This window comes from Balaenoptera physalus (assembly GCF_965194825.1).
Source record: "Balaenoptera physalus genome assembly, chromosome: 8".
NCBI lineage: Eukaryota > Metazoa > Chordata > Mammalia > Artiodactyla > Balaenopteridae > Balaenoptera > Balaenoptera physalus.
Window position 1 is genome coordinate 53,948,739 of NC_138887.1, and position 19,076 is coordinate 53,967,814.

A 19,076-nucleotide genomic window follows, 5' to 3' on the forward strand; every position below is an offset into this window, starting at 1 on the left:
GGACCTAGAGACTGTCATACGGAGTGAAGTAAGTCAGAAAGAGAAAAATACCATATGCTAACACATACATATGGAATCTAAAAAAAAAAAATTGGTCATGAAGAACCTAGGGGCAGGACAGGAATAAAGACGCAGACGTAGAGAATGGACTTGAGGACACGGGGAGGGGGAAGGGTAAGCTGGGATGAAGTGAGAGAGTGGCATGGACATATATACACTACCAAATGTAAAACAGCTAGTGGGAAGCAGCCGCATAGCACAGGGAGATCAGCTTGGTGCTTTGTGACCACCTAGAGGGGTGGGATGGGGGGGTGGGAGGGAGACGCAAGAGGTAGGAGCTATGGGGATATATGTTTATGTATAGCTGACTCACTTTGTTATACAGCGGAAAGTAACACACCATTGTAAAGCAATTATACTCCAATATAGATGGTAAAAAAAAAAAAAAAAGGAAAAGATTTTTCTATAAACCACTACCAGTCAAGAAGAAAGTGAAAGCTGTGCCACTCTCTTTAAGAGGAAAACTTAGGGATGACTGCCTAGCTGTTTCTTTGCTTTGTAAGTGCTGGATATAAAATTATAATTGTTGATCAAGTTCCTTAACCTTCAGCAGGAAGGATTCTATTTCAATAGCATGTTCCAAGGAAGGTTCCCTTTGAGAATTCTACAGAAGGAAGAAAGCACAATTAAATGAATACATGAATCAGTAGTACAGCAAAAGAATAATACAACCTGGCTACATGGGGTTTCTCTTGGGATCACATGGAAGGTTCAATAGGAAAACTATAAATTTACTATATGAAATGAATACATTTACTATATCAATTTACTACCCTATATACATTTATCCATCTTCATAGAACAAAATCCAACATTCCTGCTTTCAAGAGACGTAGTATAGGAACAATGGCTACCTTCTTACGGTAAATCAAACCAACTCTATATCCAAAGTTAAAATACTAGAAGCAAAGCATACTCTCTTTAATGTCAGAAGATAGCCACCACCTCCATTCTTTAGCAGTACATTTATTACTATAGTGAGTAATTAAGCAAAAAAAAGAGAAAGAGAGGGAAGGAGGGAGGAAGGAAGGGAAAAATTTGTTGAACAAGCACCTAAATTAAAGATCAGCCGACTTTTTCTACAAAAGACCTGAGAGTAAATATTTTAGACTTCACAGGCCATACAGTCCTTGACTCAGTACTCCACTTAGAATGCAAAAAGAACCATAGACAATAATAAGGAAATGGACATGGTTGCACTGCATCCAGTAATTTCTATTTACAGACACTGACGTTTTAATTTCACACAGTTTTCAGATGTCACAGAGTATGACTCTTTTTATTTTTCACCCAGCCATTTTAAAATGTAAAAATCATTAGTAGCTCTTGGTCTGTACGAAAACAGGTGGGCCAGATTTGATGACCCTGCCCTAGATCACTTTAACAGTAATTAAGTCCAGGAAATAGAACTTGGGTGGGTGTGTGTGTGTGTGTGTCTGTGTGTGTGTGTCTTTGGGGATGGAGTGATCAGAGAAAGGTGATGCTGGTGAAGGGGAAGAGAATTTTACTTTTTATTTTGACACAATTCCACACTTTAAAAATGTTTTACCATAATCATGGATTAATTATACAATTTTAAAAATCTAACTATTAGATAAATATAATCTCTAATGGCCTGTTTTCCTATTTTTTGGCATGGTAAGGTAAGGGGTTTTACAGAGAGACTATAAAGAGTCATCAAATTATAAAAATGTTAAATTTTAAAACAGTATTTTTATTTATTTCTCTCTTTTCCTCTTTCTCTTTCTCAGAAAAAAAGAAAAAGGTGGGGGGACCTGCTCTCTTTAGCCGTTAATTATACTCCTGTAAAGAGAGTAAACCTGAGGAATTTCTATTGGTTTTACAACTAATCTGCAAGCCTCACTGACCTTTCATCAAGAACAATGGTGCACACACAGTTCCTACATTCATGCCCGTTCCTTCCCCACTCTCGCCACCATTTCTTTTTTTTTTCCTCTGGGTGTTGAACTCCAGCCAAACATTAAATTACCTTGGGAAGCAAAAGGTAGACGAGAAAAAAGCACAAAGGTGGTATTTGGCCTCGTTCTATGAGGACACTCAACCTTAATTTAGAGAAGGAAAAAGGACACTTTTTTTTTGTAGTGTGAGAGCATGAGAGCTGGAAAGAAGCATGGATTTTTCAGACAAGGCTGTTTTTTAAGTGTGCAGGTGGACTGTAGTCTTGTTTCAATGCAGGTGGGGCTGTAGATCAGGTGTGTGTGTGCCTGTGTGTGTCTATAAATCCACACCCATTTTTAACCAGAAATATCCAGAATACACTTCCAGCAAGAGCACTGACAAGTTCAGGTAAGCAAGCAAAATTTCCAGATTATTTAATCAGTGGTCAAGCTCAGTTATATTTAAAGGATCAAATTATCGCTGTACAAAAGTGAGGTCTTCAGTAAAGCAGAGGGCAAGTTCAATGAAATGATATTTTTCTTCTTTTGATGGACTAGATTTCCTTTGTTGGCTTCATACTTTTGTTCTTTATGTGTATTAATGATATTATAATAAACTAACATTCACCAAAAGTGACCCTTTAAAAATTATGCTGCAAGTAACATTTGTTCCTCCCTGTTATTTTTTTATTGAAGTATAGTTGATTTACAATGCTGTGTTAATTTCAGCATACAGCAAAGTGATGCAGTTATACATATATATATACATTTTTTTTAATATTCTTTAGAGGCCCTCTTCCCCAGGAAAGAGCACAAAGGAATGGAGTGGGAGTTTGGGGTTAGCGGATGCAAACTAGTATATATAGAATGGATAAGCAACAAGATCTTACTATATAGCACAGGGAACTATATTCAATATGCTGTGATAAACCATAATGGAAAAGAATATTAAAAAAGAATATAAAATCTCACTCCCAGTTTTCTTTTATAGAGAATTTTTATGTAATATTTAAGTAAATGACTTACGTTAAATTACTTTTGAAAAGTGAAATACTGTGTCAGAAAATGGTAACTCCCCGTGTTTGTAACACCTAATTGTAGACGTGTGGTTATTTGCCTTCGAAGGGCAATGTGAGCTGCTCCAGGGCCATGACCATGTCGTATTCATCTGTGTCCCCCAAGTAGCTTTACCCACGCATCTGATACTAGAGGATCATAAGTAACTCATGTTCGGTTTACCAGGGAAATTACTGTTCATCCAATGATAATAATATATAAATTGATTGGTTTTGTCATAGAATATATTTACTATCTATTTTACAATTTATCAATGTCAAACAGAAAACAAATATTTTGATTTTTAAGTAGAACAATCTGACAATAATACATAGCAACTTGAAATTTGAAAAAAAATTCAGTTCCTATTCATTCTAAATTTGGCAGCTTTAAAATAAGAAGATGGTGAAGTTATAATTTCTCTCTTTTGATATAGATTCTACCCACTAATCTCTGTCTCTCTCATAAAGAACTTTTCCTAATGCTTCCTCCAGATTAACTTTTTCTTAACTCTTTACTTCTAGAGATCCCTCGGAGAATCTTAAGGCAATTAGGGGCTCTCTTCCCCAGAAAAGAGAACAAAGGCACATAAAATTTTACATACAATTCAGGGATTTTTGAGACTCCAGTAGCTCAATCATAGACCTTCTAGAAGCTCACTGGACCCAAGTTAAGACCCTACCCTAGATGGTTGCTTCAATTTTTCCACTGCAACTTTCACTCTGACAGAGTCTGCCCTCCCCACGTTGGACTTTGTGTTCCAGAGTCAGCTGTCTTTAACCCCTACTGAAATCCACCCTTTCTTTGTTTCAGTCTTTATGGTACAAGATGATGCCCATAAGGTAAAAGATGGCATGCTGAAATGTTTCACAGTATTAATAAGTTATAGGAACTTAAACTGAGATCCTTATCAGCACCATGGTTATTGTTTAACAGGGTTTCTCAATACAAAATAATTTAAAAGTGGGTCCCTTGTAGATTAGGAAAGAAGATAATTTAAATAAGACCAAACTAACCATTTTCAATCCAGGAGAGGACAGAAGGGATGTACTGCTGGCTAGATAAAGATACTAAAATGAGAGGAATGAATTTTAAATAGGGCAGGGTTGTAAATTTAAGGGCAAAAGGCTGAGTAAATGATGGAAGGATAAAAAAGATAAGCAACTGTAGAGGAACTGAAGAACAAGAACCTCCATATTCTGTTTTTCCTCTCAGTTCGAATTTAAGCAGTATTTGCTCATGCCTAATCTTACTGTCTTGGCAGAGTTAAAATGTCATTTTAATCTATTAGATCAAGAAGAACCAAAGGGCAAAGAATATTTATGCATGAGAAACATCACCTTTCCATTGCACTTAGCAGTTGTAAGGCCTTTAATCAATATCATCTTATTTGAGTTTTAATGCAGTTCCATGAGCACTAGAATACCATCAGAAGTAGGTTTTGGGTGCCCTGGTCCAGTTCTCTTTCAACTTCATTGTACTGCTCCCAGGATGCCAGGAATGTGGCTTTTCATCAAGTGGACATCTACTGAGTTGACTGTATTTTTACAATAATTTAAAAAAAAAATGTGAAAGTTCTAGGTGGTTGTACCATGTCAATTCACACAAGCAGAGCAATCTGTCAGCATAGGTTTGGTCTCTTAACAAATGTCTTAATGACAGCCTGAGGTAACCTACCAGATTCTGAAAATTATTTTTTATCATCTAGCTGCTTCTGAAGGATTCTTGAGAAGATATGATGTTACACTCAGCTTTGGTCCTCTGTCTCTTACTCATCACGGTTTCTTCTAACCTTGCCATCGCAATCAAAAAGGGGAAAAGACCTCCTCAGACACTCTCAAGAGGTACTGGAATCTCATTTTATTTTCTGTACTCAGTCATTTGGATTGTTTTAAAATTCATCATCTCTTGCCCGTAGTCTAGTTATAAAGCCAACTCAATTAACTGAAATTTTTTGTTGTGTATCACTTTAAAATAGGAGAAAAAAAAAAACAGCAACAGAGAGGATCAGTTAATTTTAAAGAGTGAGCCAAATGAAATGAAAAACAACAATTTGCTGCATCTTCTATAGAAATAGTGGAGAACTGGTTTCATTGCCCATAACTCTGGTAACCAGAGTCCTGCAAAATGCTATTGACTGACATGTTATACTGATATCCTAAATGCAATCAGGATTCCCTCAAAATCTGTTCCAGTGCCCTGTCCTCTCTTTATTCAGGCAAGAAAATAATTTGGAATGATTTTACACCGGGGTCCCCAGAAAATTATACTTTATCTCCACCCTCCAAGAATTTTGGTTAACCAAGTGTTTGCTATGCTGACTCCAGAAAACAGCTGCAGTATTTTTAGAGGACATAATCTAGATTTGTCATTGGTTACATTGAAAACATTTCTATTTTGTACCAACTGTTTTACTTTGGCCTGAGAAACAATTATATCTTCATCTGCAAAGAAATAATTCATAAAGAAAATTCTCAGAATTGATTCCTACATTTCCAGCTACCAGAAATGGAAAGAAAATCATTTGTCTCCAAATAGCTAATTCTAAATTAGTAACACAAACCAAAAAACACTTGACTGGTACTTGGAATGGTAATGTGACCGGAGCAAACAAATGCAGATCAGCTATAGCATAATTTCAAATTTTAAAATATTGACTTTCTTTCCAAGTTAATTCATTCCTTAACAGATGTATTGGGTGCCAGCCAATTGCCCGTCAGTGTTCAGCCAAGATAAGTAATTCTACTTCATTTTAAAATCACAGAAACTGTAAGTCTAAAAAAATCAGTAAGTTTTTGCAAAATAAATAAAAGTGGGAAATATTTTCCTAAGTGTAATTTATCATGCACCCCCATATATACCCACAACAGTTATAAAACAATGAACTCAGTAGCCTTAAAGTGCCAGAGATCAAACTCACTGCCCTTAAAGACCCTCGAGGGCTGAGTTAAGCAGCATGCTGTAACTATAATTAAGGTACCGACGTTCTGTGTATTCACTTCCAAATGTCCATGAAAACTATTTGGTGAATTTTATGAAACATATACTCAATACGTACAATAAATTTTAAACAACGTGATGAGTCTTATTTCAGTTAAACCATTTCAGTAGGGGAGATGACTGATAGCAGCTGGGAACTCCATTATTCAGAATTGGTTTGCATTTGGTTAAGCCTTTATCTTCTACTGGCACATAGGAAACAACTGAGAATGAGGATTTAAGGTAGGGGTGAAGGGGAAATTTGACTACAGTGTACCAAGTAGCATATGGAGTCTCTTAGAGTGCGGAGCAGCACCAGGTAAACAGAGACAGTGTTAGGGAGAAAAGGGAGTATTAATTGGCAAAAGGTAAGAAATGGTTCAATAAAAAAGTGAACCCCAAATCTTAACTTCCTTTTAAACCAAAACTGCTCTGCACCCAGCACCTGGTCCAGTGCCTGGCATACAGTAAGTACTCAATAAATACATGCTGGAGAATGAATAAAATCTCAGAAGATAAGTAAGCATAGCCAGTAATGGATTATGAATTAGGAATTATGATAATGAACAGAGAACAATAAGACTGTATTGTCTTACCTTCGTACACCCAGTGCTAAGTGGAGCAAGGCATACAGCAGATGTTCCTTCAATATTTGTGGAACTAAGTTAAACAGGAGCAGAGAACAGTAATTCTTCCCACGGCTGACATTCTGGCACTGAATGATATTTGCAACAGAATAGGGAAATTAAGTAGGAACCTAGTCTCACTGGCTGTTTCCAAAATAACTTTTATCTAATGCAAAACGTGGCATAAACTTACTACACGTGTTTGAGCAAAGTTGTAAAGAAAGTCCTTCAGGGTTATTACAGATAGGACGTATTCCTGCTAAGGTTGGGGTACGAAGCTAACATAAGATGTCTTCCAATGTTAGGATTCTAAAGTCAGGCAAAAACAAACCAACAACACTTCTGGTAAGAGTGTAAAATAATGCAATCACTTGGAAAAACTGTCAGAAAGTTACAGTTCTGGTTACCATTTGATCCAGCAATTCCACTTCTAAGGATTATACCCAAGAAAAATGAAAACATATGTTCACACTGAAGTTTGCACTCAAATGTTCATAGCAGCATTATTCATAAAATCCAAAAAGTAGAAACAACCTAAATGTCCATCAGCTGATGAATGGATAAACAAAATGTGGTATATCCATAAAATGGAATAATATTTGGCCCAAGAATGAAGTTCTAATACATGCCACAACATGGATGAACCTTAAAAACATTGTATTAAGTGAAAGCATCCAGTCATAAGATACATCGCATCTTATATGATTCCACTTATATGAAATGTCTGGAATAAGATAATCTATAGAGACAAAGTAGATTAGCCATTTCTTAGGGTTGTAGGAGATGAAAGAAGTGCATCGTGATAACTAAAGGGTACAGGGTTTCTTTCTGAAGTGATGAAAATCTTCTAAAATTGACTGTGGTGATGGTTGCACACTATGTAAATATACAAAAAATGTATATACTTTCAACGGATGAACTGTATTGGCATATGAATTATATTTGAATAAAGTTGTTATTAAAAAACAAACAAACCAAAACCCAACAGGCAAAATTCATGGGATCATATTTATCCTGCTTCATAATTCTGCTTCGTAAGTCCTGGACATCTTTAAGCCATGGTATCAAAACCAGGAACTCCAGTCTGACAACATATGAAACTTATGAAAAAATCTGGGTCCAAAATAGCCTGCACCTATTTCTATTTTCAAATTAATTCAACCTTTTTCATCCATAGACTGAGACATTTCCTGAAAATACTTTGAAATATTTCTGGATGTTTTGTGCATACTTCTCCTCAATGGTCTTATTCTTCAATCTCTAATACACATTCCCAACTACTCACATCATTTCTTTAAAGGCTAGTGGGGGGACTACCTTAGTGGCGCAGTGGTTAAGAATCCGCCTGCCAATGCAGGAGACATGGGTTCGATCCCTGGTCTGGGAGGATCCCACATGCCGCGGAGCAACTAAGCCCATGTGCCACAACTACTGAGCCCGTGAGCCACAACTACTGAGCCCGTGAGCCACAACTACTGAGCCTGTGTGCCACAACTACTGAGCCCGTGTGCCACAACTACTGAAGCCCGCACGCCTGGAGCCTGTGCTCCGCAACAGGAGAGGCCACCGTAAGAAGAACCCTGGGCACCACAACAAAGAGTAGCCCCCGCTCGCCACAACTACAGAAAACCCATGTGCAGCAACGAAGACCTGATGCAACGAAAATAAATAATAAATAAAATTGATTCTTTAAAAAAAAAAAAGCTAGTGGGTTCTTTCCCTTCTCGTTGCGTTCTGTTTCCCTCTCCTCCACTCTTTTGGAGGCTTCCAAAACAAGGGTTTTATTGAGTCTCTCAACCATGAAATTCCCATGCCAGAATTTTTTTCCCTGTTAAAACTCAAAGCAAAATTTGAAATTCCTTTTTTTTCAATGATATGTTCTGACTTTGAAGGAGTCAGCATCTCTTGGCACTCAAGGTTCAAGGACACTGTTCAGTATAGCCCAAAGTATTCCCGATAGATTTACAAAGTATGCAAAGATTAACTGTTATTTCCTCCTGTACATTCTGAAAGCGAGAGCTCTTGCATGGTCCAGAGATGTCCTTTCAATCACCACTAATCATAATAGCATCTACTGAACACTTACTGGATTCAAGGCCATGGGCCTTAAGATTTAAAACATAGTCACAAAACCTCAGTAATATCACCTGAAAGGACACAACCTCTTTGTATCTAGTTATAATTATGTGTCCTCCATACCTTATGTCACACAACTGCTTGGTAGCTTAAATATCTGTAATATCTGTAATATTAAATATCTGTAATATCTGTAATATCTGTTTATCACACCCCCAATTCAGAACTCTTTGGTAGTCCTGAGTTAACACATTGATTTCTCTCTTCTGTTTAGGATGGGGAGATGACATCACTTGGATGCAGACTTATGAGGAAGGTCTCTTTCACATTCAAAAAAGGTAAAACACCTCTCAGTTAACTTTGACAGATGATACAGATACCTCCTCATAGGAGAGCCAAAAACTAGCATGTTAGCTTTTCAGAGAATACAATAAGAATTTGCTCTGTTACTGTATGCTGTTTGGACTAAGAGTTGCTATTAGAATTTTTTTATAAACAACAGCTCTAAACACTTTTATATTAATTTCTTAATTATCCAAGCAAGCTTTTTTATCTGAGGAATAATTGACTTAACATTATATTAGTTTCAGGTATACAACTTCATGATTGGATATTTGTATATATGCAAAATGATTACCACAATAAGTCTAGTTAACATCCACCAAGCAAACTTTTGAATATAAATTGTATAATCAAAACAGCATCACTCACTGGGCATTATACAAGCTTAAACAGGAACCTGACTTATAGCAGCACTTCTCAAGGCTGTCTGATCATCAGAACAACTCAGAGAGCCTTTTTAAAAATCCATATTCAGGGTCAACTACTTACTGAGTATCCACTTCTATGTGCCAGGCGCTCAGTGACCAAGAGTGACGTGATTTACTAAAGATCTACTAAATCTTTGGGGATGGAGCTGAGAAACTTGTACTTTTAAAAGCACCCCAAGAATTTATCAAATATCTAAAGAATGTTCAATTCAACTCTTTGAAGAAAAAGAAAAGATTCCAAATAAGAATTGGGTAAAACACTCTCAACACTGGACAAATAGTACCAAAAAAAAAAAAAAAATAGAAGTCTACAGAATAATCTTATTTCCAAATAGAAATGTAAAAAACAAACAACATATTAGCAAAGAGAAGACAGCAGAACACTTAAAGAATATACCCTGATAAAGTGAGATTCAGTCTGGGAAAGCCAAAAGATTCAAGATTAAGAAATCTATTAATTAAAATAATTTAATATTTATAAGGACACAAATCATACAAGTATCTCCTATCTCCACAAATGCTAAAAAAGCATTTAATACAATGCCAAATCCATATTTGAAGTTAAAAAACTTATCCATCCCAGCAAAAAAAGTCAACATCATGCTTACTGAGGAAAAACAAAGTATTCCACTGATGGATTCTTTAATCACCAAAATTACTAAATTGTTCTGGAGATACTAACCAATGCAATTAGATGAAAAAAACTTAGAAAGGAGAGAGTGAAAGAATCTTTATTTGCAGCTGATGACTGTGTTTGTGAAAAACTTGAGAATCAGCCCAAAATATTCAGAAGTATGAAGATTCAGTTAAATTAGATGAGACTACATTAATACCTAGAAATCGACAGCATTTATATATATATATAATTAAAATAGTTAAAGACACTTATAAAATACCTTATATAAAATAGCAATAAAAAAAGATGAAATATCCCAGGATAAACTTGACAGAAAATGTACAAAATCTGTATGAACTAAATGTACTAGTGAGGAAAAAAATTACAAACCGATGTGAAGGGATATCATGTTCTTGGATAGGAAAATTCAACATCGTAAAAATGTCAATTCTCTCTATAGTTAAAAAATTTGTTAAGACAATCACAATATATCAGTACAAGTTTTTAAGTGATTTTAAAAGTGAAATGGAAACATAGACAGACTTAAATAGGAACATTCTGAAAAGAAATCAGTGGGAACTAGCCCTTAATCAATATGAAACATTTTAATAACACAGTATGTTACCGATAAATGAATTGAATAGAATGGAGAGAACAGAAAACTGGATACTACAGAAACTGTTTACATGATTAAGTGGCATTTTGAATCAGGAGTAGGAGAGATAGAGTATGTAAAATAATTGTTAGAATTTGATAGCCATTTGTGAAAAATTTAAAAATTTGGATCTATACCTCACATTTTATATCAAAATAAATTATAAAGATTAATTATAAGGATGAAACCATTAAGGTACTAGAAGACACTATCACAAAACTGTTATTTCTTTAAATTCTTGGAGTAGGGTACAATTAGGGTGAGGCATGAGGGATGTCTAGGATGCAAAAACAAAGCACTTAATTTTTGTGCCCTGGATGCTACTCTTGTCTCACCCTAGTCCTCCTTTAGAGTTGAGTATGGCCAAAGGAAAAAAAAAGAAGAAAGAAAAATCCTAAAATAAATAACTAATATTTTTGATTATGCAGATTTCTGCACAACCAGAAATTTATCATAAGCAAACGAAAAAGGCAAAAAATACAAAACAAACAGAAAACTATAGCACATATTACAAGAGTGAATTTCTCTAATATACAAAGTACTCATATAAATTAGTAAGAAAAAGGTCAAGTCAATGACCTTGAAAAAATGAACATAAGACAGGAAAGATAGTTCAGAGAATAAAAAAATTAGTAACCTAAACATATGAGTAAGATTATTTTTTTATAGCTTTATTGAGATATAATTTACATATAACATTGTGCAAATTTAAGGTGTAGAATGTGATGATTTGATGTATGTATATACTGCAAAATGATGACCACAATAAGGTTAATTATCACCTCACATAGTTAACATGTGTGTGTGTGTGTGTGTGTGTGTGTGTGTGTGTGTGTGGTGAGAACTTTTAAGATGTACTTTCTTATCAGCTTCCAAGTATACCATACAGTATTGTTAACTCTGGTCATCACTAGATTCCCAGGACTTACTCATCTCATAACTGGAAGTGTGTACCCTTTGAGCACCTTCACCCAGTTTCCCCACCTCCCAATCCCCACCCCGGGAAACCACCAATCTACTCTCTGTTTTTATGAGTTTGGTTTTTACTCTTTTTAAAATTCCAGATTCTACATATAAATGAGATCATATAGTATTTGTCTCTGACTTATTTTACTTAACATAATATGCTCAAGGTTCATTCACGTTGTCACAAATGTACTGAGAGTCACTTAGGTTGCTTCCATGTCCTGGCTATTGTAAATAATGCTGCAATGAACATGGGGATGCAGATATCCCTTTGAGATAGTGAAATAGTGATTTCATTTTCTTTGGGTATATACCCAGAAGTAGAATTGCTGGATCATATGGTGACTATTTTTTATAAGAAAGTAAAACCACATTAACTTCCCTCTTTCACCTACTGGATAAAAGAATTAAAAGCTCAATAACCAGTTTTCGTGAGACTAAATACTTAACCTCTCACATTATCAGAGAGAATATAAATTGCTACAGCTTCTAAGGAAAGTATACACAGTGCATCAGAATTATAAATGCACATACTCTGACCCAGAAACTCCACTTCTGGAATTTATTTATAAATATACCCACCCACGTGCAAAATTACATGTAAGTAACATCATGTCCACCAAAGCATCTTTTTAAATGTCTGAAAACAATCTAAACATAAAAGATTGAAAAGAATTTAAATATCTATTTTGAGAAGACTAATAAAGAGGACCCATATAATGGAATATTATACAAAAGCACAAGGGAATAATATCCAAGATATACCATTATGCTAAAAGAGCCAAATGCAAATACATGTGTATAGCGTGCTAGTATTCGTATTTTTAAAAAAGAAAGGATATATATATATATATATATATATACACACATACACATATGGACATGCATATGAACATACACAATTCATAATCATATACATTTACATAAGTATATACACAAGCATATGCATATGCACATGTGTATTTTGTTATATGACCTGAAAAACTCTGGAAGCAGACTTAGAAAATGGTAACACTGCTTCCTTCTTGAAGGCAGGATGGGAGAAAGAATTTTTACTCTTTTAACTTTTGAATTTTAAACCATCTGAATTTGTAACTTATTTTCAATGAAAAACATGTCGAATTTTAAAAGATAATTCACCGAATGATGCTGATAAACAGCTAGGCTTGGAAGGCTCTGGTTTTAGAGCATCTCAGAAGTACAGCTCCCCCAAATTTTTACTCTTTCTCTCACTCGAGTTTCTCATAATCTGATGTGCTAGTTCATAAGATTTTTTTTTCCCAATTTAAAATGCTTTATTTTTTTATTCTTTTTAAAATTCTTTTCCTATTTAGGTTATTACAGAATATTGAGCTGAGTTTCCTGTGCTATACAGCAGGTTCTTGTTGGTTATCTATAGTAGTGTGTACATGTCAATCCCAAACTCCCAGTCTATCCCTCCCCCCACCCTTCGCCCCTGGTAACCATAAGACTAGGGACCACCTGTTTTATTGATAATTTGGTGTGTGAGCGAAGGATGATTTTTATATTAAAACAATGTTTTTAATCAAAAGAAGAATAATATCTTGTGACACATGGAAGTTACTTGAAATTCAAATTCCAGTGTTATAAATTAAGTTTTACTGTAACGGCCACTCTCACCTTGTTGCATATTGTCCATGGCTGCTTTCGTGCAATAACAGCAGAGGCGAGCGGTTGTGAACGAGACCACATGGGCTGCAAAACCTCAAATACTTACCATCTGCCTCTTTGCTTTAAAAGTTTCTGAGCCCTTGTTCAGGTGTTCCTACTTCAGTGTCTGCCAGAAACAGAAGCTTTTCCTAAAACGGATTACTGTCTTGGTTTGACTGTCTGAACAACCCATTCAAAGCTGAACTATTAAGACTGAGTATTCTGTGGTCTTGATACATTTTTCCGTGGACTCCGGTTGGCCAGAAATCTGATGGAGAAATTAGTTTTCCAAGAGTTACATCAATGTCTTTCCTTACACAGAGCTATCCTTATTTCCAGCTGTTATGCTGGGAAGAAAGGGTAGCAGTTCAAGAAATCAGAATGACTCATGCCCCTGAATTGTTCTGCATCACAGGACACCTCTATCTACCTAAGTGCAATCAGAGAAAAAGTTATCTAGTAGAATAATTACTACTTGGTGCTTAGGAGGTCTAAGTTCTGTATGTGTCTCTGAAGAAATGTCAATGAATATTCTTAGGCTCAGTTTTCTACTAATTAAAAAGAGGTAATAATATTTCATTCATTGGATATCTAATCTGCTCTTTCACCAGTAAATGGGAAGTTGTTGGCAAATGTTGGCTTTCTATGTTATAAATTTTAAGAGATAAGTTGTAGGATTTATTCTTACCTAAAATTAACTTATATTCTAAGTTTGAGGATTAAATGAAATTATTTACACTTCAAAATGTGTTATTTAACACTTTTGAGACTAAAGTTTGAAAAACAGGATTATTCAATAACAAGTATTTCATATGATTATGTCTGTTGTTTTTAAAAAGATTTATGCTTGATACGTATACACTCGTCTATCTCTTTTTGTACCTAGCATCCTCGCAAAATTAAAGAAACATTTAAAAAAACATCTTATATACCCGAATCATAATTATTTTGTCCTTCACTGTAGTTAACATTCTAATTTTTCTCGTATTCTAAACGCCAGGGTAGTCAAGGAGCTACCATCAAAACTTTTCTTCAGAGAGATAAAATCAAAATGACACTGAAAAATATATAGGAAGGGAACTCTCCCTGAGGCTGTTGGTAATTTTAAGTTGTGACAAGAATAAAAGGTTGTGAAAATGGTCAAATATTAATAGACTTTTTGAAAAACTAAAAACAAACAAAAAACCTAAGTAAAAACTTTGACACTTCCAAAATTTTATACCACATGCTCGTTGGAAATGAATACTACCTTGTTCATAATATCCTTTCATCTATGGAGACAGAATTGACTTTTATTTTTCTAACTGTACTACAGTATACATAAGAATGACCTGGTAAGCTTGTTAAGCTAAGGATTCCTGGACCTCACCCCCACAGATGCTGACTGAGTCGGCCCAAGAGGGAGCCTGAGAATTTACATTTCTAATGAGCTACATTTCTGGTGAGGCTGATACTTCAGTGCTGAGGCCATGTTATGAGTAACAGGACTACAGACTACAGCGCTGTGATTTGTCAGGCTGAGATGTTTACTTTATGTCTCATAGAAAGTATGAGAATCTTAAATCTAATTTCACTGTACATTTTGACTCAAATTAACCACTTGGCTCAATTCCACACTCTCTCTGTTTAGTAACAAGCCACTGATGGTTATTCATCACTTGGAGGACTGTCAATACTGCCAAGGTAATTTTTGCTCCTGAGATCTTACTGTATCTCCAATATGAAGTAGGAAATTGAGCTGGTTACAAATTGTTAAGAAGGCACTCAGGAAACTCTATTCCAAAAAAAAAAAAGGACAACTGCTAGAGTACCACCATTTTACTAAGGTGCTTAAAGACTACAATGATTGTTAGTAATCTACTGAATATATTTATATTATATGTCCTTTAGAATTTTATATCCTTTTTCCTCCCCTGCCCCCCCAAAAAGGTAGGAAAACTGGCTGAAAGAAGATGCTGTTTTAACCAATGAGTCAATGAATTACATGACATTATAAAACTGGTGATTTCATCAATGTGACTCTCTCTTGATGTCTTCTTGGATAGACTCTGTCCCTCATTGCTTTCCAATGAGAGACGAAGTGGCAATGGGCCAATGAACTATTTACATCCAAGTTACAGATGCAAAGAAATGCAAAATACTAGCTTAATTTTGCTACATTATATTGAAGGCGTCTTGATCCTTGAAACTAACTGAATTATGTTTTCTCCCACAGCACTAAAAAAAGTGTTTGCCCAAAATAAAGAAATACAAGAAATGGCTCAGAATAATTTCATCATGCTGAATCTCATGGTACACGACCTCGACAATGTTTTCTTAATATCTCAATTCAGTGGAAAAGCTGAATCTCTTTTTTTTTGTCTTTTTTTAAAGACAAAAAGAGCTATAAAGTATTAGTGGATATAGAATGTTATATAGAATTGTAAGAGGCCAAAATATACAACTTACTGAAAGGCTTGTTTACATAAAATATTTTTAAATCAACTGTTAAAAACAATCCAATACAATAACATTCTCTTTTTTTTCATCTTTTTCCTAGCATGAAACCACTGATAAGAATTTATCACCTGATGGACAATATGTGCCTAGAATCATGTTTGTGGGTAATTGTATAATCTCTTTCCGTCAGATTTAGAAAATCAGTAGCCTTCTTGCTTTTATTTACTTTTAAATGCTACTTCAAGTACTATTCCTTTTAAGTCATTAGTCATTAGTAGCCCAGTCAATAACAGTTCTTGTTAGGTCAACAATCAAACTCATTACATCTGTAACTTGCAACTTATAAATATTAAATTTTAATTTTTTAAATTAACTGATGCTATGAAATCAATATCCCAATGTAGTTTCAGTATCCTTCTCTAAACTATTATATGTTGACAGAGACCTGTGACACACTAAAATGAGAATTCAGATTAACTCATAATGAATTCACATGTATGAAAACTGATTTTGCTTATAAAATTGCTTAACGTTTGTTTTAGAGTAAGAGGCAAGAATGATTTTCAGAACATTTTAAATAATATGTAAGGGACTTATTTTTTCTTGGCAGATCCTTCTTTAACAGTCAGAGCTGATATAACTGGAAGATACTCAAACAGATTATATACATATGAACCTCAGGATTTACCGCTATGTAAGTATTCACAAATTATCTTCAACAGTGATACGAGCAACACTTGACTGTTAGAAGGGTCGATGATACACTACATGGGTGCTTCCCCACAAACAGTGCTACCCACACGTCACAGGCCCTGGGGTTGGTAGTGGTGATAGTGGTTAAAATGCAAACTCTTAGCTCCCATCAAAATCAGAATTTCTGGGGCACCTCAGAATCTCTTTTTTCAACAGGGTTCTCTAATAGTTCTTGTGATCACGAAATGTTAACACCACCAAAAAGAATGGAGTACACATGAAAACTAAACCTTAAGAAAGCCAGTCCATTCTTCTGGTATGAAAGATCATATGTGATTTCCTCAAAGTGATCATAATTAAATCTTTCCTCTTCCTTTAATGCCTATAAGCAAGGAGATACAGTCTGACTTGGGACTTTCATTTTTACAACATTCACTATCAACTAAGTTTAATAAGATAGCTATGCCTGTCATGTCCAGCAATACTGCTACAAAATAATCAGTTAACAAAATAGATGCTCCCTCAAAATCCCTCTGATAAAATTTTTTAACATTAAGTTAATTAACCAGCTCTGAATGGTCTAATCCTTAAATTTACATGTACACTTTTAGCATAATATTCTTTAAGGCTGCAGATAAATCCCCAAATCTTTATAGCTGTTCATTTTAATGGGCCAATTTTAGATTCAGGGGTTAATTTAAAAATTTGATACTCTCATTTACTAATAGAAAATATATATTTACTTTTATTACAGTGATAGAAAACATGAAGAAAGCATTAAAACTTATTCAATCCGAGTTATAATGTACTACCTCTAAGAGGTCAAATGTCACGAAGAAAAATTTCTGGCTAACTGACTAATACTAATGGGTGGGTAAATGAATTTTGTAACATTACCGTTTAGATTTTTAATGTGTTTGAATATTCTTAGGAAGGTAAAATGATATTTCAATAAATATCAAAACCGGAGCATGACAATGTTGTGGTTTGATTTCTGCCTGCATCGGTAGCAAAGAAAGCTTGCTGACAGTTATAGTGGAGACAGGAAGACCTAAATAAGAGGTGTCTACACTGCTTGTTTCTATTTCCTCATCTATCATCCATTCCACCAAGTAATCTAATCTTAATTCTGATCCCTCTATTATATCGAACCTGCAAGTTTAGGTCATAGATGATTTGCATGTTGCCAAACCAAATGGATGCACCTCAAGCCATTTATTATTTAACTTTTAGCAGCATAACTTTTAGACTTAACCATTTATTTCTTTTTTTACTTTAAAACAGACACTTAAAAAGTAATTACAATAAATTTAAAATATATTTTAAAACTTTAAATATGTTTTGCTTAATTTAATTACTGGGTGGATATTTAACACTTTTAATCATTTTAAGAAGAATGTAACTGCCTCCAGAATATTAAAGAATTCCTCCAGTTAACTAGCAGAAGAGGAATCTATCCATTCTGAAATTATTAAACATTCAACCACCAACTCAATTCTTCACAGGAAGCTTTTGGAGGATCACATCCATGTCTTCTATTCCTTTAAATAACACACACACAAAAATCCTAATTTTTTATGAACAAAATTTCCCTAATCATTTGGAGTAATTCTAATTACTAATGGAAACCCCATAATCAGCTGGGAATAATTCTCAGAAACGAGAGAATATTTGAGATGGGAAAAGTTTTCCTAATCCATAGGATTTGATTACATTTAAATAATCTGAAGTTTTGAAATATAAAGGTACACTTTTATATGAGACAGATAAACAACATCTATGATACTGATGTCTGATTAATTCCAATGTTTCATGAGTCAGAGAAAGAAAGGTTTCTTCCAGATTTTATCTGATCATTATTCAGTTCATTTTAAGCAGACTTTTCGCAACTGATCTATTTGGATAGAAACAGTTTACAAGACCATCAACACCAGATATCCATGTACCCCCACTGCAAAAGAATATTAAATATCCTATTTTTTAATTTTAGATCAAAGTTTGGAGTTAATTTTTTAATGCATTCTAAGAGACCAAAGTGTACTGGTATACTCTAATAATATAATGTATGAAGACTAATATAACTGATTTCATTGTTGCATAAATAGTGCAGAGGCAGAAAATGTCCATGGTCATTTGCAGTGAACTAAGAAGGAACCCGTTGACAATTTAGTTGCTGTTTTAAGAACTAATAAAATAGAATATTCACTTGTTTCTCTTCAATTAGTGTAAAAATGTTACTAAATGATAAATTGATAATTCTTTACCATGAAAATATATGTGCCTTTATATTTTTATCATATGTATTTAAATTATATATAATTCAATTATGCATATAATTATACATACACTAACATTTACTATACATCTATTTTATATATACATAATTTGATAATAAGTTACATTAATCAGTGTAGTCTTGTAACCAATTTAGTTTCCTTCTCTACTCTACTTTAACAATTAAATTCTATATCTTAGTTGATATTTCTATCTAATTTCTTCAGTTTATAAAATTAGTGGCTTAGATTCCATCACTTCTGTCGTTACCCTTAGCTTTGAAATGCAGGACTAGGC

General features: G+C 34.4%; 1 protein-coding gene across 1 annotated transcript; it reads left to right on the forward strand.

Annotated features, from left to right (window-relative positions):
* Positions 1–316: 316 nt before the first annotated feature.
* AGR3 (anterior gradient 3, protein disulphide isomerase family member) lies at positions 317–17,474 on the forward strand. The gene is made up of 7 exons (XM_082472821.1): positions 317–4,858; positions 8,970–9,033; positions 15,004–15,056; positions 15,589–15,665; positions 15,913–15,976; positions 16,423–16,506; positions 17,260–17,474. Exons 1-7 carry the CDS (start codon positions 4,750–4,752, stop codon positions 17,307–17,309), a joined length of 501 nt encoding a protein of 166 aa, XP_082328947.1. The 5' UTR covers positions 317–4,749; the 3' UTR covers positions 17,310–17,474.
* The last annotated feature ends 1,602 nt before the right edge of the window (positions 17,475–19,076 follow it).

What these genes read in the sequence shown, in the direction of transcription:
- AGR3 (XM_082472821.1), top strand. Translation starts at nt 4,750, where the DNA reads ATGATGTTACACTCAGCTTTGGTCCTCTGTCTCTTACTCATCACGGTT. An exon ending in TCCTCAGACACTCTCAAGAG is followed by an intron (nt 4,859 to 8,969) that starts GTACTGGAATCT and finishes TCTTCTGTTTAG; the next exon opens with GATGGGGAGATGACATCACT. An exon ending in CTCTTTCACATTCAAAAAAG is followed by an intron (nt 9,034 to 15,003) that starts GTAAAACACCTC and finishes CTCTCTGTTTAG; the next exon opens with TAACAAGCCACTGATGGTTA.